General features: G+C 35.4%; 1 protein-coding gene across 2 annotated transcripts in view; it reads right to left on the bottom strand.

Annotated features, from left to right (window-relative positions):
• LOC136026112 (tryptophan--tRNA ligase, cytoplasmic-like) overlaps nt 1–22,614 on the bottom strand; it is a 287,826-nt gene that overhangs the window by 251,375 nt on the left and 13,837 nt on the right. For both annotated transcript variants that reach the window (XM_065702394.1, XM_065702395.1), the window contains exons 4-7: nt 21,548–21,730; nt 18,191–18,296; nt 13,010–13,291; nt 8,842–8,982 (exon numbers count right to left, since the gene is read on the bottom strand). In XM_065702394.1, coding sequence (XP_065558466.1) covers nt 8,842–8,982; nt 13,010–13,291; nt 18,191–18,296; nt 21,548–21,730 — 712 coding nt within the window. The remainder of the gene's footprint in view (nt 1–8,841; nt 8,983–13,009; nt 13,292–18,190; nt 18,297–21,547; nt 21,731–22,614) is intronic.

Below are 22,614 nucleotides of genomic sequence, written 5' to 3'. Positions count from 1 at the left end.
TTAGATTGTGTTAATATTTGGGTAGATAATCCTTTCGGAAACGAGACAAATTATTTGGTATTTCTTATTGGTTTTCTCTTTCAAAACAATGACTTTTCTTTCTTTTCTTTGGCCTTGTATGAAACTAGTAAAATCTGGTTTATAAATGCTACGAGTAATTAACAATATACCTCCATTAATAAAGAATATACCTCTATCAGGGTTACTGGCTGATATCTATGTAGAACACCTCTAAAACTGAAACATCTTCACATGCAAAATTCAGCTGGCAAAGAGAAAGACAAATAAAAAGAATTTCGTATAAACATTCTTTCAAATCCTCCCTGTGAAAATTTCTCCTCAAGTGTTCCCGAGGTTTCCCTCCTTACGCAAAATTATCTCCATAGATACCCGCCCCCTCCTAAAAATATGTGTACATCACAGCTTAGATACCAATATAGTTATGAAAACTCCTATCTTGCCCAGGAGAAGCTTTTGGTACAGAGCTCTTAACTTGGCGCCTCCTCCAAGCCCGTACTCTGACGCGTAGATCGTACTACACTACCATAGGGGGGAACACGATTTTGTTTTGCTGCATACACAGTTTAGATACCAATACAGTTATGAAAACTCCTATCTTGCCCAGGAGAAGCTTTTGGTAAAGGGCTTTTAACTTGGCGCCTCCTCCAAGCCCGTACCCTGACGCGTAGATCGCACTACAACACCATAGGGGGGAACGCAGTTTTGTTTTGCTGCATACACAGCTTAGTTACCAATATAGTTATGAAAACTTCTATCTTGCCCAGGAGAAGCTTTTGGACAGAGCTCTTAACTTGGCGCCTCCTCCAAGCCCGTACTCTGACGCGTAGATCGTACTACAACACCATAGGGGGAAACGCAACTTTGTTTTGCTACATACACAGCTTAGATAGCAATATTGGTATCTAAGCTGTACAGCCATTTTCCTGTCTCCAGCCACTAGCATCGCTACCGTGCACTGTGTCCCAAAAATAAATCGAGTTTTCATAACTGTATTGTTATCTAAGCTGTGCTGTACATTTCTTAATAAAAAATGCTATACGCAGACAATGGGAAAATTTCATGACTTATAGGCCTTTCCTCACAGGCTGTGGGAGGTCATGTTATCCGTAAAGTAGTAATTAGATCTTTCAACTATGCTGGACAAAATGGCAACATCAGAATTTTGATCGCACAACTTTGGGGAAAAAGGGACGTAGAAGGGGGTTTATATGCCATCCAGTCTTTTTGGTCACTTAAAACGGACACTTAAAACGGTCACTTTGGTCACTTAAAACGGAAATTAGATCGTCTACAGTTGGGGTGGGAGGACGTAAAGAAAGATTTAAGGGAGCTTCCCAAGAGGGTGTAAAGAGGGAGATTTTGAACAGATTGGGATGGAGGTGGAGTGCGCCTAGCTATGGTGTAGGCGGTTTGGTGCTACTGCAAGTTGTTAGCAGTAGGAGTAGCTTAGAAACACTGTGAAACTTTGAGCATGAATTCTAACTTAAATATTTTTTTGCAATCAAAGAAAAAACCGTAGAAAATCTGGGTTAGACCGATTTAAGGCCCCCTCCCCAGAAAATGTATCCTCACTGAAAGGAAATTATTTCTAAATATTTACTCTCTACTGAAAATTCTCCAGACTCCCCTCTCGCCCCGCTCCAGAAACCTCCCTCACGAAAAATGTCCGAATGTTTTCCAATAACAAATACTATCTGTAAGCAGTGGACAAATTATAAAACTTAAAAAGGCACTTAAACTTCTACAATAGATGTACAAAAGAGACTTTAAAAACCGCATCAAAGATGTGAAATTGATATATACTCCCTTATGATTTCTGAGAATATTTCTGGTCTACGCTGTTATTATTAACGAAAAGAGTAACATTTAACCCCAAAACGAGCAGAGTTTATTCATTATAGGAGGGGGTTACCCCTTCCTCATCCACACCTCCACCTCATAGTCGCAGAAATTTCGCAGGGTGCTCATTAAATCAGAATTTGAGGATTCAAGTCCTTTTTTATAAATCGAATGTGATCGGAGACCAACGACCCATGGAGGGAGGGGTACTTTCTAGGAGGGTGCTCACCGAGGGATGATTTTCCGTGGGGGTGAATTTTCCGGTTGCGTAAACGCCAGCTACCGGATCGACCAATGATGGAGCCAGGGGTAGGGAAATGTTTTCATTTATATGTATTTGGTACTACAAAGAAGGAAAAACAAGTAGGACTAATTAAAAATCTACGAATTACGACCAATTGGCAATGCAGATGGCAAATACCCATACAAATTACAAGCATTACCAGCAGGTGTGAGTAAATTTGATCTGAACACATATATAACTTGTCCTACAAAAATTACTTGCTCTAAAAATAAAAGCCCTACAACTGAAAAACAGAAAAGTTGGATGAGCGGAACAAAATTCAAAATAAATATAGATAAAGCAGCTTTTCAAATTTAAAATCGAACGCAAGTCCCCTTAACTATATCTGATTTTTTTTTTTTTGGAGAAAAGGGGAATACTCTAGAACTAAAAAAAACACATCCCTTTGAATTTGGTGTATTGGCAGGATAAAAAAGAACACAAAATTTGACATAAATAAAATAACAAATTCTTCCAAGTCAAAAATCAAATACAAGCTGTCTGGGAGTCATAAACCCCCTAACGATGTCCTCTGTAATAGATTTTTTCTTGGTTTGATGGTCTAAAACGACGCGAGTTAATTTCTTAATTAAAATCTCCTTGATTTTTCCGCTTAACATTGCTCCACTAGAATATTCCTGCAAAAAAAAAAAACAAAAAAAAAACTTTACACATACGCACATACACGCATATATATATATATATATATATATATATATATATATATATATATATATATATATATATATATATATATATATATATATATATATATATATATGTATATATATATATATATATATATATATATATATATATATATATATATATATATATATATATGTATATATATATATATATATATATATATATATATATATATATATATATATATATATATATATATATATATATATATATATATATATATATATATATATATATATATATATATATATATATATATATATATATATATATATATATATATATATATATATATGTATATATATATTTATATAAATATGTACAGATATATATATATTGATATAAAACCCTCCAACTAACTTTAAAAAACTTGTCAACTTGCCAACAAGAAAAAAGTTACTAGAGTCGAAACTAAAAAAAAATACAATGATAAACAATAAACAATAAACTCAACTTGGTGGCAACCGTATTTGTAAATAAAGTAAAATGATATTAATGATATATAAATGATAATATATCTATATATATAAAAATAAGTTGTCTGTCTGTCTGTGGATCAGGTGACGTCATGTTTCTGTGCTGACTGACGTCATGAAATTAGTTGTCGTCATTTTTGCTTTGACGGTGACGTCATTCAAGATATTTAAGACATATGTTCACGTAGAAATCTATTAATGTTTAAGTTTACAATGACTGATGACCTTACCATGGCAAAAGCCGATGAAGATGCTCAAAGAGTCTATGCCAAAAATCTTGCTGCTGATAGAGAAAGTCAGAAAAGAAAGCGTGCCGAGGAATCAAAAGAACAGCAAGGAAACAGGCTTGAGGCTGATAGAGAAAGAAAGAACAGAAAGCGTGCCGAGGAATCAAAAGAACAGCAAGGAAACAGGCTTGAGGCTGATAGAGAAAGAAAGAACAGAAAGCGTGCCGAGGAATCAAAAGAACAGCAAGGAAACAGGCTTGAGGCTGATAGAGAAAAAAAGAACAGAAAGCGTGCCGAGGAACTACCAGAGCAACGCGGAAGCAGACTTGCTGCTAAAAGAGAAAGTGAAAAAAGAAGGCGTGCCGAGGAATTACAAGAACAGCAAGAAATCAGGCTTGCTGCTGATAGAGAAAGTAAGAAAAGAAAGCGTGCCGAGGAATCAGAGCAACCTGAAAGTTATCGCCTGGCATGTACGTTGCATGTTCGAGGGTCGGTAAACCTGACAATCTATTTATATGCAGCGACAATTGGACAGCGAAGAATGTTGTATATTCGCAAGTTTTACGCAGTTAATTTGTATTGTATCTATCTATCTATCTATCTATATAAAAACGAGTTGTGTGTATGCATGTTTATTTGTAAAAAGAGCGTTTGCATATGATGTCATTATTAGTACATACGGCTTTGTATATGCAGAGACAATGGGAAAGCCAAGAATGTTGTATATTCGCAATTTTTACGTAGTTTAACTCCTGCAGACGAAATGAATGCTTGCCTAAAAAATTCTAATTTATGGGCACACGTAAAAATATTAAAATTAACTACAAATATGCGTGTCCGATTGCAAAACGATGACTCTGGTCAAACAGTAGACTCAATTTCAGGACGTATACAACTACCTGCTGATTTCTGTAATTTAGTGACGTCCAAAAATGAATTGATTGAAAAAGTATTTCCGAATATTCTAAAAAATTATAAAAATAATAAATGGCTAAGTGAAAGAGCGATTCTCGCACCCAAAAATATAGACGTCCACGAAATCAACAATATTGTTTTGACCAAGATTCGAGACCAGGCAGTCCTTTACAAGTCAGTCGACAAAATAGGCGTACCAATAATACTTTTAAGAAATATCAACCCACCAAAGCTTTGCAATGGCACGCGACTTGCCGTAAAAAAAAAACAATTGAAAACCTAATAGAGGCCACAATCTTGACAGAGCCTTATGAGGGTGAGGCTGTTCTTATTCCTCGCATTCCCATGGTTCCAACGGATCTGCTTTTTCAATTTAAAAGATTGCAATTCCCAATTCGATTAGTATTTGCAATCACCATTAACAAAGCTCAAGGTCAATCATTAGAAAAATGTGGTATAGATCTTAATACTGATTGTTTTTCCCATGGACAATTGTACGTTGCATGTTCGAGGGTCGGTAAACCTGACAATGTATTTATATGCAGCGACAATTGGACAGCGAAGAATGTTGTATATTAGCAAGTTTTACGCAGTTAATTTGTATTGTATCTATCTATATATCTATCTATATAAAAACGAGTTGTGTGGATGCATGTTTGTTTGTTTGTAAAAAGAGCGTTTGCATATGACGTTATTATTAGTACATACGGCTTTGTATATGCACAGACAATGGGAAAGCCAAGAATGTTGTTTATTCGCAATTTTTACATATTTTGACACATATATAAATCTATCTATATTCACAGGTGGGACACAGGGACACAACTACAATGGCGCATAACTAATATGGCGCGTAACGACTTACGCGCGCGGGGGGGCTTGGGGGGGCGCGAAGCCCCCCCATACATATATATATATATATATATATATATATATATATATATATATATATATATATATATATATATATATATTGCTTAGCATAATAAGCATAAAACCTAAAAATTTTCAAAAAGGAGCAATTCCTCGCGGATCAAAAAGTGCTACCATCTACTTCTAAAAGTCACTTCTGTGCGGGGTCACTTACGGTCACTAAAAGTCACTTAAGCGCCACCCCAACAGCTAGTATATATATATATATATATATATATATATATATATATATATATATATATATATGTATATATATATATATATATATATATATATATATATATATATATATATATATATTGCTTAGCATAATAAGCATAAAACCTAAAATTTTTCAAAAAGGAGCAATTCCTCGCGGATCAAAAAGTGCTACCATCTACTTCTAAAAGTCACTTCTGTTTGGTATTATGGTTGAGTTTGTAATTTCCTTTTTTATGTTTAGAACTTGAGAAAAAAGAATGGCATCACATATGCCTCTTAAGCTTTAATAGTTTTCTCTTTAATAGAGAAATTAATCAATAGAATTAAATTAATAACGATTTCTCAGAGATTCTAAGAGGTGAGAATTCCTTAAGTAAGAAATACGAAACCTCAGCTTCTTTCTTAGCAGTAATATCAAAAAGCTGGCCCGCAGCAAGAAAATCAACTACTGAACTAGAACAAGTGAACTTCTTTGAACAATGATGAATAATCCTTTACGAGTTGATGAATCTATATTGCATGAAAATTTTTTGGACACAATTCCGTTAATAAGATACATGAATAGTTTAAAGGACTGACGATTTTTTGTTGCCGTACTGACCAGTGAAAAACCTGATAATGACGCTGTTCGATATGTCCTGATTTGCAGCTAAAACTACCTGGAGAAAATAAGTGGGCCTGTACCCCTCTGTCACCTTCTCCCTCCTTCCAACGTTTTGACAGGAAGGTAAAGAAGTTTCACCATATTGAATTAGAACCACGCCAGGATTTTCACTTTGAAGGATTGAGAAGCCAAGGGGAGTCAGTAATCATTAGACAAAGTGCTACTTGTTTAGGATAAAGTGAGACATGCTGTATTCTTTTTTAATATATCGTACAAACATTTTTAGTTTGTAGCATTAAGAAGCACAATATGGACCTATGGTCCTCGAATTTCCCCTTCCGTAACTTTTTTTTGCAGAAAGCCAGGGATGTTTCCACCTTTCTTGAACAGGCTTCATACAAGAATTATACCCCGCCCTGCCCTCTGTCTGCAGGTATGTGTTAGGGTATAAAGGCCGTAAATTAGGTTGGTGTAAATAATTAAATGTTTTTATTAAAAAAGTAGCCTACCCTCAAAATATTTCTTAGCAGGAAAAATATTCCCATTAATTAAAATAATCCCTTTCATCAGTTAATAATAACCATGACAAAGTTGTGTTATATTAAAAAAAAAATCCTTTACTCAGGGTTCCTAGAAGGTACATCACTTAAGTGTTAATCAAAATTTTTAAGCCACTGACAGACATCATTAGTTTCACCCCAATAAGGTATTGAATAAAAAAAAATGAATTTAAGATAGAAAAATAATGAATTAAAAAGAAAACAATAAAAAACAAAACAAAAAGAAAAAAAAAAGGTCTGGCACTCATTGATACTTTATCAGAAATCTTGTGATTCCGTCCAGAGTTTGACATCTTTGAATGGTAAAAACTCTAAATACTATTTTCAAAAGGTATACTAAGTATATATGTTATTATTTAATATCCTGGTATTTTCTTTCAAAAGTTAGAATTTTTGCAAGTGAATCTTGAGATATGGTTAAATTCTTCTTGACACTTTAAATGGTCAAAAAACTGTTGCTCAGTATCATCGCCAGCAAAGCATAGATAGCCAGGCGGGAGTTTGAGCTGGCAGACGAAGTAGATTACCATATGGGCACAGCGTGAGAGATTCGAGCTGCACAGTAGGGGGTTGGGATGGCAGTTTGAGAAACCAGAGAATCTCCAAGTTCCACACCCTATCGAGCGTTCAATTTAGAGAGGTGTTTTATCTGGACAGCATCTACATTAATCATTTGCGTCTAAGTTATAGACGTAAGCTACTGAGGAAGAATCAATTCATACTTAAGTTAGGCTGAGTGTTTGTGATCTGGACCTAGGGTGCCCGAGACACTGGGTGTGTAAGGTTGGGTGATCTTCGGATTGTCAAATATTGTTCTCCAAAGACAATGTCGACCTGTTGTGAAATTATTCCCAAGCTGATATTTCTGTATCTAGAATTACGGCTGAGCAGAAGTTTGATAGCATTGGCGAAATATAATTTCGGGTAAAGTATCTTCCCATCTATTTTTGATAAATGAACAAGTGTTTCTGCTTCCAACCGCAAAATGTTAAAAAGAGTTGAATACTCTTAGAGATTCCTTAAAGAAGTTAAAATATCCAGTTAAAAAAAGAAATTCTTCAATAGCTGTTATCGACTATGGCAAAGTTATATTATAGTTGAGATGAGTTTCGAGATTTACATTGTGATTGTTTTAGTTACTAACTCAATTCAATAGCTAGAGCTTTAAAATAAAGACAGAAAAATGTCACCATCACTCACAAGTTTTACATCTATAAATGTTTAAAAAAAATCTAAAAAAAAATCTAAGAAACTTTAGTGAAAAATTTGAAAATTGAATTGTCGTCTTCAAAGTTACGTGTTTGGAACGTCAAAAAACGCGCGAATCTAGAGGGTGATCAGTCAGGCAAAATCTTGGTCACAGTTTAAATACTTGCTGAGCTATATTTAAATGCCACCATTTTTCCTAAATGGAATCCCAGATTATATATTTAAATGCTTATTTTGACACATTCAATAAAAAAGTTCTTTTTAAACACCCAGTATTTACTGCAACGATATTAAAAAGATTTTTGTCGTTTCTTGGCCTCGCGAAACTTTTCTAAGCCAGACAAATTCTTCCTTTTAAAGACAATTGCTTCTAAATGACAGCAAGGAAACTCAAAACAAATTTTTTTAGTTTTTCTACTCTCTTGCAGCGGCTATATATCACCACTGGTATGCTTAAAGGTCGCATCAGACATTTTCAGACATAAAGAGAAAATTACCAAAAACCATTTGCAAAGCTGTTCTTATAGGGAGGATCAGCAGGAGAATAGATCAGGAGCACTGAATTGTGGTCAAACTTAATTTCCCCGGTTGATCCTCCCTTTTATGGCAGCTTACCAAATGGTTTCAGCAATTATTCCAGGAGATTTAAAATGTCAAGATATGACCTTTAGGCGTAACAGCGAAGACATTCAGCAATTCATCACCTCTTGAGCTCCTGATAATAGATTATTCCGATGGTGTCAGAGGCTTTGCCACTGTTGAACAGCAACGAAATTGTACAATACAACCCCCCTTGAATTCCTGGTGCCGACAGTGTAGTAATGACATTATTGTTCATTCAGGTAGTAAAAAAAGTCATGCTTACCTGTCTAATTTTTTCTAATTGTTCATCATTTTCTTCAAAATACGTTAAATATTGAAACGGTATATCAACTGAGCAATCACCACCCTTTTCCTGGTGCTCTTTTACGGTATCGCGACCACCAGAGTAAGCATATTTATTTATCTGAAACATAAATTGCCATAAAAATCGCGAGTAGGTTCTTAATGTCAATAATATGAGCCAAATGTCAAATCATTGAAAATCAGAACTTACTTGCGGATCAGAGCGATTTTGACGTGACTCTAAATCTTTTTGTTCTTTACAGTAGTATAAAACTTCATACCATAGAGCCCAACAGGTTTCATGGATTTTTTTTTGGTTTTGGGTTATTTTAGATTTTGGGTTATTTTTAAAAGTATTTTTGAAAGCCACTCCTCCCATAAATCCTGGTCCCCTTTTATGATTCGAAATATAGCAATTACGAGACTAGAGATAAAATAGCCAGTAACTCATAAGCAGCATAAAGAGCGAAATGGCTTCCGTGCATTATTTGTAGGCTTTGTTGTTGTTTTTTTCATCACTCCAATTCGCATGGAAGGATTTGTGGAAGAAAGCTTAAAATGGGCATGCTTATTCGATTGGATATTGAAAATTTCATTGTTCTTTCTAAAAGAAAAAAAAATGAATGCAAGCATTACACCAACCCCGGTCATTTTTTTCACCTCACCCCACTCGACCCCCAAAAACTTCCAAAAAAATTTGAGATCTCAAAATAGTGGAAAGATTTAGTACCTACACTTCCAACAATGACATGAATCCCCATAAACACTAAACCTTCCGAAAGTCAGGTCATTAAGGCTTTACTGAAAACCAAGTGTATTTCTAACATTTTCATCAATTTCTCAACTTAAAGAACACATATTTTGATTAATTTGTTTAACTTTAATTAGAAATCAGTAGATTGTTAATGTTTGAACTGTTACGTGTAGTTGAACTTACCGAATAATTTCTGGTTATTTGTTTCTACAGTTTCGGATAACTATATTGGTAAAACTTGGTGCTACACTAGGCACTCCATAATTAAAAAAAAAAAAAACAGAATAAAAGTAGAAAATGGTAGGTTTCAGTTATGAATAGAGCTCAAATAGGTTCAGGGGAAAAATATTTTTAAATTGGCATCCTTGTTTCTATAAACTTGTATGATGGAGATGGAGCCTTAAAAAGCACTCAAAACAACTGCGCCTGCCACTGGTACTAGAGATCAGTCGCAGTACAAACTGATCTGAATCCTGGTAATACTGAAAAAAACTTCAGCGCAATGTTGTTTAAAACTTGTAAATGCCATTGTTAAGGTCAGTCTCACATACGCACATATTTTTTTGGATGAGAGGGGAGGACGAACTTTCTACTGGAAGAACTTTCCATAAAGAGGGAAGTTTTCAGGGAGTGAACTTTTCAGGGAAAATTTTACACTGGGTGAATTTTCCAGAATTTCTGTACGATATTTCTTTATATGTCTTGCTTTTTCTTTACCGATTCAATTTTACACGTGAAGATGTTAAGGGTAATTCTCCGGGGTAAATTTTCTCCAGAATTGAATTGTCCAGAAGATATTTCGATTGGGAGAGGGATTTTCCTGTGGAGGTGGAGCCAGTTATCCCGGCGTTATTAGAAAAACAATCAGATATTGAACAAAAAAGAGTTTTTCCAACTAGAAGTAAGGAGCAACATTAAAACTTCAAACGAACAGAAATTAATACCTATATGAGGGGGGGGGGGGTTGCCCCCTTCCAAAACCTCGCTCTTTACACTCAGGTTTAAATTTTGTTCGAATTCTTTAAAAACGACTCCTGGGAAACAAGGGTCATTTAATTATAACAATAAGTAACTTTTTTTAGAGTGCCGAAAAACTGTAGCATGAAAAGCAAAGTATTGAGGAGGGGGCAACCCAACGTCATATATGTAATAAATTTTGCCCATTTTAAGTTTTAATGTTGCTCCTTATTATAAGCTGAAAAAACTTGTTTTTTTTACTTCATGAAGCTTAGAGACTAACATTTTTCTAAAGAAAACGGAAAAAGTATGTCAATTAAAGTACAAGAATACAAAAATGAAAAAAGTAAGTAATTACAAAAAATACTCAGAACAATAGCCTACTTACAAAAACTAATATACGAACTCCCGGCATTCAGTTCTGTTGACAAATGCAGAGGCGTTGGACAAATTTTTTTTTAACAATTTCGACAGTTTTGAACTGGGTCATCAAACACCAAAATATTCAATGCCTTTAAACTCAGTATTTATAAAAAGTAACACATTATCATAGTAGTTTGTTCAAAGTAAAACAATAAAACTAAGATTAAAAATTCTGATAAAAATTTTTAAGTCAATATTTTCAATTTAATTTTGACAAAACCAATATATTTGACACCTTTATACTTCATAACTGTAAAAAATTTAATCTTTTTCAAAGTAAAAACTGCATAAATACAATCACTCCTGTAAAAAAAAAAAAAAAATGATAATAAAACACAAAAAACGAGTGCGTTCAGGGGGTACAGAAATTCCCAGCATTCCTTTCAGGGAAAACATTTCTGATTATAGTGGCCTCCTATGTCAGCTCATGGGTACTATTGAAATGCAAGCAAAAGTTGACGGCATATTATCGAAATTGCCTCTGTTGTTTTCCTTGTATTTTCTATAATTACACGAACTTTCTTGTGTAGTAATAACTGCACTAATTACTAATAAACAAATGCATATTTAAGATCCCCATAAAAAGCTGATTCTTTGATTGAATATTATCATTATTAGGCTCTTATACTTTCGTTACTGACAAGGATCATTATTTACTTACCATTCATTACTATGAAGAATTGATTTTTTGTTGTTGCTCCAACCAAAGTCATATAGAAAAATGTTTGTGGAAAACTCGAAAGGGGTCACTCGGTCAGAAATTAGAACTTTTATTTTCCTTATTAATGGTCAAATCTATTGGCAGGCAGCCAACAATGGGGCAACACACATTTTTCTCATGGTTTTTCCCTATTCTGCTCTCTTTTCTTTGGTTTCCTTATGATTACTTTATAGTCCCGAATTTCCAGGGGGGAGGGAATAGCCCCCTTGCCGGCACCCATGGCTACCACGATCAACAAAATGGGTTCGATCCCATTATCTATAACAAAAGGAAAGTTAAGACCGTTCGATCATATTTTAAGACGAAGGAAAATAGGTTACCAACAAACTATATTTTGTTGATAGTTCGGTCATGTTTTAAGACAAAGAAAGATATGTTGCCAAAAGATTGCAGTTTGTTGATATTTCAGGTTGCCAAACGACTGTATTTCGTCAATAGTTCGGATCATATTTCATAGGAAGGAATGCTGCCAAGACTACATTTTGTTGGTAGTTCGGTCATGTATTAAGACAAATGAAGAAAGGTTACCAAAAAAAAAAACTGCATTGATAAAGCAAAGCTAAAATGCGAACTAGAGAGTACAAGAATTGGATTGATAGGCTTCCTAAGAAAGGATATAAAGCAAGTACTAACTTAAATTGAGGAACCACAGGGTGAAACATTGGACGGAAGGAAAGGGGAGGAGTGGTCGCAACTGTTTTTGCCTCATCCAGCTAGGTAATGCGGCGAGTTTAACAGTAATAGACTTAGTAGCAATACATTATCCAGGGGGGGTACAGGTTTTACTCTCCTATTCAAATTTTTTTTACCCGACTCGTAAAAACGCGATAAAAATACATAAAACTTATATTTGATACATTTTCTAAGATTTTTTTTTCGTAGCACTACCACCCCAAACCAAAATTCCTGAAACGACCTTGAGCAGCAGCAATCATTTTTTGAACATCGCGGTAACTTACCAATAAATATTTTGACTAGTTTTGAAGAATTAATTTAATTCGATTAAAAATTCTGCAGAAAATCTACGGATGGTCTAGAAATCCTGAATAGGCTTTAATTAAATACTGAAAATTTATGTGTAATATATATATATATATATATATATATATATATATATATATATATATATATATATATACTTGATCGGCAAATTTTTCTTATTTGTTCTTAGAAACACCAGCATAATTAAAGCAATATTTCAGAACTATCAACCTTTCGGTGACATCAATTGCAGATTTTAATATCATCTTTAAGGAAGATGTACCATATGTACCATAAATAAAAAATAAGTACCTTTTTCTTAATTTGTTTTTCTGTATCTGTCAGAAAAATTGCCGAGTTGGGATCACTCGCAGACATCTTAGCTTTCGCACCTTGCAAAGCTGGGAAAAGCTTTGAATGCATGAGAGAAGGCTTTAGAAATTTGATCTGGGGAGCCACGTCACGTGCCATCCGGAAATACAGATCTTGGTCAATTCCGCAAGGAATTAAACAAGGCACGTCCGTTTTGCCTTTGAAGATGTGAGGGAATGCCGACGAAAAAGATGGCACCGCTTGGTTATAAGGAAACAGCAACTGGAAAAGAAATTATAAGAGGTTATTTAAATGTCTAATGTTTTCCGATGTTCTTTCCTGAAAGTAAAGGACAGTGGAAACGGTTTCAATTTTTAACTTGTCAAGAGGAAACTTTCACAGCCATAAATACCTAAAAAATATCAGAAAAATCAGGAATTCAATTTTAACAAAAAAGGGCTCCTTTTACACTTACCGAGTTTATGGTAGCAGCAATCGGCAATTAAAAAACTAGTAAAAAATAGCCAAAAAACTTAAGGCCCCGAAGTCTAAGAAGGTGTAGATTCCCTGCGAACGTAAGTTTGTCTTTGAAAATCAACAGCATCTTACGAATGAAAAGCATAATCAAATTTAACTACTTAATTATGCTTACTTATCTTGATGGTTCAACGCGCCTACACTGACAAAATAGGGTTCTACCCAAAAAATTTCGTAACTTTGAAGCAACATAAAAAAGAATCAGAAAATTGCAACTTCTTAGTATGGATAGACTTAAGATGGATCCAAGAGGCTAAAATTATTTTAATTTTACTGTCCTTGCTACTTTAGATAGGTGCAGCTCCTTCGTCTCTTAATTAGTTTCATTTTCAACTAAATAATTTTTTATACCAAAAAAATTACCAAAATCTTTCTTCATCTTTCTACCAAAAGATGTAGGGCATACTTTAGTTCCTTCACACAATCTTCTTCCTCGTAGCTCTTTTTTTGTCTTGTTTTTTAATCCAGTAGTTTTTATTGATTTACAAATAAATAAATAATTTATTACTCACGCCTCTCAATACAAAATTTCCACATAACTGACACCTTATTAAAAGAAAAATGTTATGGCAGGGCGAAGAGCGGATCGACTGCGGCACGATTGCCATTTAAAGTCGTCCTACGTTGAAAGTCTCGAGATATGGTATGTTTATGTTTAGGCTATTGGAAAAGGCCTCAAGTGATTTCATCTTTTTGGCTGGGAATGGCAGTTCGTTCCAGATCCTGAAGACCCGGGTTATGAACTAATGATGGTAAGAATTAGATCTTGCAGTCATCATCTTCACAGGCTCCAATTGCAGACTGTGCGATCTTTTGTTACTTTGGGGAGTTATTTGAACAAGCTTGTCTTTTACGTTCCCAAAATTTTCGAGAACTATCTTGAAGAGGGTTTTAAGTCTAAGATCGTTCTTCTAGTCTCAAGTTTATGGAGAGTGAGCCTTCTTTAGAGCTTCGCCATACGGAAGGTTTCTAAATCCTTCAAGTCCTTTTACAAAGCGTTTCTGGAGTCGTTCTATTCTATCAATAACCTTCTTGAGATAAGGCGACCAGATGACAGTGGCGTATTCAAGCTGTGACCTGACGTAGCTTGTGTATGCTGAAATCTTTGAGTGAATGTCAAGGTGTCGTAGGGAGTGAGTGAGTAGCCAGAGAGTATTTGATGCTTTACGCACAACCAGGGCAATATGCTTTTCTGGTTTGAGGTCCAAGCTCAGAATCACACCTAGGTCCTTTTCGCAGGTAGATACCTTTCATTTTGTATGAGCACTCCGGATTTTGGCGGGCAAGATGGACGACGGAGCATTTTGCTATATTTGATGAAAGTTGCCATTCTTCGAGCTTCTCTGTCAGGGCGTCCAAGTCGTTTTGTATTTGTGATGATGCACTAGCTTCCCCCAGGAACTTCGTATCGTCTGCAAAGAGGCCGAAGTCGGTTTGGGAAATGACGTTAATGCATGGACGCCACTGGTTGCATCTATCCATGAGGATAGTGTGTCTGCAACCTTGACTGCTACTTTTCTATCATATGCTGAGAGCCAATTTTTTAGCTGTTCTTTGATTCCATAGACTTCTAGGCAGCGGATGAGTTTTCGCAAGGATATTCAGTCGAAGGCCATAAGTAGATCGATTAGGATAATATCTATTGGAATCCCACGGTCTAGGGCAGACTCGATGTAGTTGTGTATCACTACTAGTTGGGAAACAGTAGAACGATTTTTACGGAAGCCATGCCGATGATCTGAGATGAAGTTGTTCAATTCGACGTGCGAGTTTAACTTTTCGACTATGACCCTTTCCATGATTTTCAGGAATGGTGAAGTAAGGCTGATCGGGCGATAATTCTCCAGGTCATTCTGTTTCCCTTTTCCTTTGAAAATAGGTGTTACAAGGGATAGAATCCAGGAAGAAGGAAACTTGGATTGCTCGAATGAGATTTGGAAAAGTCTTGCCAAAGGTTCACATAGCTCGCCTCTAAGTTCTTTCAGGATAAAGGACGGGATGCCATCGGGATTGAGTGCTTAAGAGGCTTTCATGCCCTTCATTGCTTTTAGAACACTTCCTGGCGTGAAGCCAATGCTGTGGAGCTAGCTTCCTGGGTGTGAGTCTTGGAGTTCAGGTAAATAGCCATCGTCAACAGTGAACGTGCTTGTAGAAAATTCTACAAGAGCATTCGCCTTATCTAGGCTAGTACTACGGACCACATCACTTCGATCTATTAGTGTTGGTAATTTCTGTTGCTCACCTAGCTTGCGTTTGCACAGGTTGTAGAAATTGCTTTTTGTTCTTATTTTCTGGAATTTAGAACAAAAGTTCATTTAATCCAATTCCTTTTTCATACTTTTACTTCACAATAGTCACAAACTAAGCTTCCTTTCAAATTATGCTGTTATGTCAAGATCCACTATGTTTTTTATTCACCACTTTTCTCTTTTTCGACTTTCCTGAGCTGAAGGTTGAAGTCAACCCTTCTGTTAATTTCTAATAAAGTGAATAAATCTTCTGAGACTTAATTAGTTTCCAAAGGTTAAAAGTAGACTGGTTACCTTAATTAATTTCGGGCATTTCGCTTAAGAAGATTTTTAAGCACCCTACATCTAGAAATAGTTATAGTAATTCGCCTAGACGAGCAAAGGCTACTAATAGATTAGTTCAGGAGATGCCCCCACTGCGTTCCTTACAGGAGATCATTAAAAAATAACCATTCAAAAAGCTCACACTTTTACGACAAATTACAACAAGAAAAGAATTTCCACTCAGGAAAAGAGTGGATGTTGCCATGCCTGTGATGTTGTTGCATCATGTCTTCTAACTACAGCTCTCGCTGTGCTTCACTTTCGTTCATCATTGCCACAGACATTTTGTCCACGCCTTAAGCTTTAGCTGTTCAGATTCACTCATCATCACGAATAATTTCGCATGACGCCATAGATAGCAGTAAAACTTCTTTTCCAGCTATTCCCAATAATTATAATTTCGCCTTAATTATGATGTTAAAAAAATATGAAGGCTCTAAACGACTTTTCGACCTGTTGTAGCCCAGTGGATTGATGCTCTTCTTGGCAACACGGAGTACCTAGGTTCGATCCCCGCTGCAGCAGGGCTGGGCAAAAAGCTTACTACTGGTCCCTGTGAAAAAAAACTCAGCAACTGAAACGTCGTCACGACACCCTATGCACCAGCAATGGCTCAGAAGGATCTTTATCTTTTTTAAACAAATTTTCTTCTACTTATGACCTATCTAGATCGCATTTTCAAGCCAGAAAATCTCAGTGTGCAAATTAAAAAAAACAAAAAATGTGGAGTCGTTCTCGAGAAAAAATGCATAGGTAAATATACAAGCACAATTATCGCTCACTTAAAGAGAGTATATAGAAAGATATATTATAAATAATAGTGAAGCACTAGAGGTGGAAATACAAATATAGTCAACGGATTTGAGATTTGATTTAGGAAGGAAAATTTGAGACTTGAAATGAAAATTTCATAAAATATTGACGAAAAAGATGACATTATTGTCATAAAAGGAAAGAATAACTGACAAAGAATTTATAAATTACTAGCTGTTGGGGTGGCGCTTCGCGCCACCCCAACACCTAGTTGGTGGGGGCGCTTCGCGTGCGCACCCCCCAAGCCCCCCCGCGCGCGTAAGTCGTTACGCGCCATATTAGTTACCCGCTATTGTAGTTGTGTCCCTATATCCCACTCGTCATTTATATTCCCTGTGTCCTTTGTCCAAAGGTTTGTCCATAGGTTTTTGGACAAAGGATCCTATGGATCCTTTGTCCAAACCTATGGAAAATTATAGTAAGCATTGTTTCACAAAAATTTTTCTTTTTTAAAGAAAATTACCAGATTTCTCAAATGGCTGAAAAAATATATACTTTTAGTGCATTTATGGCTTCCAATGTAGGAGGTTAAACGCCCAATATCCCTTCCATTCCTCATGGACAACCATAGAGTTGACGTCGAAACAATTTTAATTGCAAAAACTATGAATTTAACTTAGGGTAGAAAAAACAAGCAAGAGAAACAAACATACTTTTTTTTTTAATATCTTTTAAGAATTAATTCAGACGTAGAAATTTGACATGTTGTATAGTACACTAAGTTCAAAATTGAAAATTGGAGAAAAGGTGGCGATTGCAGTGAGAACAGGTCATGGTTTTACAATATCTATTTACTATTCAACAGGTGACCCTTTGGCAAAAAAGGGAAGGGAGAGAGGCACGTAAACAGGAATTAAATTTCACAGAAGTTGGCTTTAAAAAAATGTACATTTTTACCCCCGACCTGTTGTCCGTATGAGATTTTTACAAGGCTTCTCCTACCAGAAAAAAAAAACTGAAAATAGATATTCAAAAGTGCACTTAATGTACCCTCCCTCCTCAAGTAAAAAGCACCTGGTCCCCCTTTCATGATGTGTAAAACCTATGGGCCATTACAAATATCGCAATCTTTATCTTTAAATTCAGAGAGTTCCAAAATTGATAACGCAGATTTGGATAGAGGATCATACAATGTATATTCATATTTTTTTTACTTTTTAGCTTAGTTTTAAATACAGCTTTTTAAATTGTTTTCGAACAGTTCGTGAAGGCGGGATCAGCCCTCCTACATTGAGGCCAGGAAAGGTCAATACATTACCTTGGCCATGCAGTCACTATCTGAAAAACCAAAGTGGCTTCTGTTCTTGTGAAACGTATCCTGTTTCTTTATTCTAGCAAGAGTCTCTTGAAAACCAATGCTCTGCCTGAAATGTTAAATCACATTAGTATGAGCTTTGAATATATCCCCCTCCTTCTTATTCTTGAATAATCGAATTCAGTTACTGGTAGATAGAATCAACAAATGAATGACTTCATGACCAATGCGACTGTTTTCATTCAAGATAAGTCCCTGAAGTTTGAAAATGAAAATGACAACTTTGATTTTGCTTTGGCCCTCCATATTTTCGAAAACCACCATTTACTTCTTTTTGAAGAGGCGACTTTAATATCCGCTGTAAATGACTTACCGCAATCTTTTTTGAGATAAAAAACAATATACTAACAGAAATTTTGCTATAAATAGAGACACAGGAGATATTTCCTTAAGCCCAATTTATAATAAATTAATATTAAAAGATTCAATCAATATTTTTCCCCAGTCTCGTTTTAGGCAATCTGCTTTGTGAAACAAACTATTACTTTTAACATCGAGTCTCGGAAAAAGTATATAAATTAAGCATTACGCTTAAAGGTAGTTTTAGCATCAGGGAAGTACGAAAGGGGGGTGGGGTGCTTTGGTTCCAGGACCACCTCCAAAATCTATCATACCTAATTCCAACGCACTTCTTATTGAAATTATCAAATAAATTTTGTATTTACTATTGCGCTCTTCAACCCCATAAAAATTTCCGCGTGCGTGCCTGATTTGTGTATTGAACAACACTTGCTATTTAATATCTTAGTATTTGCTTTAAACAATTTGGATACCTTGCAACTCTTAAATTCTAAGTAGTAGCACCTTACCTATTTAATTGGAACAAGTCTGTAACTAATCTGGCGTTTGCGCAATGCAACGGACAGCTGAAGCCTGAGGCAAGCATATTCCCCAACAATTTACAGTCAGCAGATTTCCGGTAGTCAGAGGGAGTATCCGTTTTTTTTTACACATGTCTGACAGTAAGCATTGCATATAATTATAAGAGACTGGATATATTTAGTACTTTTTATGATTTACCGGAAGATCGCTGAGACTTCGCTGAAAATAGTTGCAATCGTAAACAGTTGTCGAACTTCCGTCTTTCAGTTGTTGATAACTATCCTTGCCTGTTTGATGAATCTATGAAAGTCCTCCTCCTCTTTACTGACTTATATCTATGCGAGGCCAGACTTTTGGCTATGGTTTACATTAAACTAAGCACAGAAATAAATTGGGTATATAAAACTCACCGTTATTAAAAGTTGAATTGATGCTGAAAATGTAATGAAGAAAAATCAGAAACAAATATATTTTTCCATTGAAATTACTTTGTAAAGAAAAAAGTGCAGGTGTAATTATGTAAAAACAAAATATTGTTTAAGTCGTGTTTCTTACTTCAACAGTCTTTCATTCATTTGGGGACACCTGGATTGTTTTTTTTCAATTATAACAAATAAGTTCCCCTACTCACACCTACGGAATCTGAACATTATAAATACTAATAATAAAAACCACAATCCATTTAATATTCGCCCGCTACCCCTAGCTTGAGAGCCACTGATACAGAAAATAAAATAACATAGGAGAAAACAAATACAAGCCATTTGTTAATCTTACAAAGAATCGGACTGTTCTGAGTTTTACAAAATTAAACATATTGATAAGATAATAAATGTCGGGTTTGAAGTGAGCAGGACAAAAAATGATTAAATTGGATATTCAGAGGACATTAAATCCTTAAATTCCTTAGCTAAAATTCCAAATCAGATTATAGAATAAATCGTCAAGCTGTACAGCCTTTTAATCTCGCTCCTTACGTTTTAATCTCGCTCCTTACTTTCAGTTAAAAAAAAACTTGTTTTTCTATTTAATTTCTGAACGTTTCTGAAATAATGCATATGCGTAACAATTTCGGTTCGCTTTAAGTTGTAATGCTCCTCCTTACTTTCAGTTGAAAAAAAAATTTCGTATTTATTTTTTCATTGTTCTTTAAAAAAAATGCTAAAAAATCCTGCGCCCCTTTCATGGAAATTTCCTTCCCCCACGACAAATTCCTCAATGGAAAATTCCCTCCGCAAAACCCCTCTCCTCAGTCCCTCCCCCCAACCGAAAAATACCCCTTGAAAGCGTTCGTACATTTCCCAATAACCATTACTATGTGCAAACACTGGTCAAAGTTTGTAACTTGCTGCCCCTTCCACGGGGACTGTGGGGGAGTAAGGCGTCTCCAAAAACATATTTATTAGGTTTTTCGACTATACTGAATAACATCGTTATCTCAGAATTTTGATCCTGTGACTTTGGGAAAAAAAGGGCGTGGGAGGGGGCCTAGATGCCTTCCAGTTTTTTGGTCACTTAAAAACACTAGAACTTTTCATTTCCATTCGAATGAGCCCTCACACGACATTCTAGGACCACTGGATCGATACGATCACCCCTGAAAAAAAAAAAAAAAAAAAAAAAAACACGCATCTGCGATCCGTCTTGTGGCAAAAAATGCAAAATTCCACATTTTTGTAGATAGGAGCTTGAAACTTCTGCTATAGGGTTCTCTGATATACTGAATCTGATAATGTGATTTTCGTTAAGATTCTATGACTTTTAAGGGGTGTTTCTCCCTATTTTCTAAAATAAGGCAAATTTTCTCCGGCTCGTAACTTTTGATGGGTAAGTCGAAACTTAATGAAACTTATATATTTAAAATCAGCATTACAATGCAATTCTTTTGATTTAACTATTTTTATAAAAATTCCGTTTTTTAAAGTTTCGGTTACTATTTAGCCGGGTCGCTCCTTACTACAGTTCGTTACCACGAACTGTTTGATTTTTACAGTTTTTTTAACGATTCTTTTTCAGTTAATAATTACTGTTGTTCGATAATTATTTGTTATAATAGTTGTTTTCCCCGATCGTTTCTGTCTTACTCTCTCAGTTAATAATTTGTGGCTGTTTGTTAAATTTTTATTTTTTGTAATTGGTTTTCTTCAGGTGTTTCAGCCTTGTTTTTTTTTTTCAACCTAGCAACAGAGATTGTCCAATGTTAAGATATGACAAGTGTTTTTATATTGACCCATTTTCACACGAATTGGAGAATATCTGGTTGCAAGTTACAGAAAACATGGTATAACTTTAAACATTTTATATGCCAAACGTTCAAAATTATGAGGTTCTATATATTAAACGCAATTGCGGTAATGTTATTACATAGACACGGTAATGTTATTATATCCTGACTTATATCTTGTACTCTCAATTTATCTGTTTTCTTGTTGACGTAAATCTGATAAAATAGTGAAAAAGACATAAAAGAATAATTACCCCATATACTCCAAATTTCTAAAAATGAACGTCTTGTCTTGGTGAAAATCCATAGCTATAATATCTTTTATATTTTCGACTGCCATTTCTTTTACTTTTTCTAAACTTAAGTCGTTGCAGAAATATCCCTCGTCATCTGCAATTTGGATAATAAGTGGAGCATCAAAAACTTCCTGTAACCATCTAAAAAATAAAGAATATAAGAAAACAATTCTATCAAGACCATTTCTATAATACTTTAGTGCCTCCCATGGCAATACAACAAAAAATATCAAACCTCCTGCAGCCATTTAAAACACCGAATCTGAAAAAAAAACGTAGGAAGGCCATTCGCGGACTGTCTTAGTGCCTGGAGCCAGGGACCTGGCCCGCCGTGGAAAAGTGGGGTAGCAGAGTGGAGTTGCAATTTCAAAGACAATGACAATGGATACAAAAAAGGATTGTATGAAGGCCATTTGCAGACTGTTATATAATTCCTGTCAGGTCAGGAAGATAAAAATTTCACTGTCTGAAGCATCTTTCTCTGCTGAGAAAAACAAATCTGGTGATATTCTGAAGGCAAGCTGATTAACTCCAGATATTTTCATGTTTTAGAAACAAATCAAGTCCTTATTGTTACTATTAACATAATGAGTATTACTGTGGACAAACCCAAAAAAACTGGGTCAAAACTGGCACCCATTCCCCCTAAGTAAAAAAAAATAACAAATTACCACATGACTATTAATGCCCTTTCAGGCTTGGTATATCAGGATAGGGGTTTCCCATCTCTTTTTGCCTTGTGAGGGGAAGTGAGGGGAGACTCTATCTCTACTCCCCATCCTTCAGCAATACTTAATCTTCAGAAGGAGTACTAGCAAGATAACTTATATTCCCACCTCGTTTGGTCCTCAGGGGATCTTTTCTTACACCACGGTTGACACCTCATACATCCAGGAGAATTAACACCCTAGACATGATTTTGGAAACCACGACTGGTTTTAGCCCATCCAACCTTGACAACGGCTTTAAAAAAAACCTTCGTCACGGCTAGACATTACACAGTACGTTCAGCAGCTGGAGGATGA

The sequence above is a fragment of the Artemia franciscana genome, chromosome 4, assembly GCF_032884065.1.
Source record: "Artemia franciscana chromosome 4, ASM3288406v1, whole genome shotgun sequence".
NCBI lineage: Eukaryota > Metazoa > Arthropoda > Branchiopoda > Anostraca > Artemiidae > Artemia > Artemia franciscana.
Note: the sequence above shows the minus strand (reverse complement) of the source record. Positions and strands in the feature narration are given on the sequence as shown.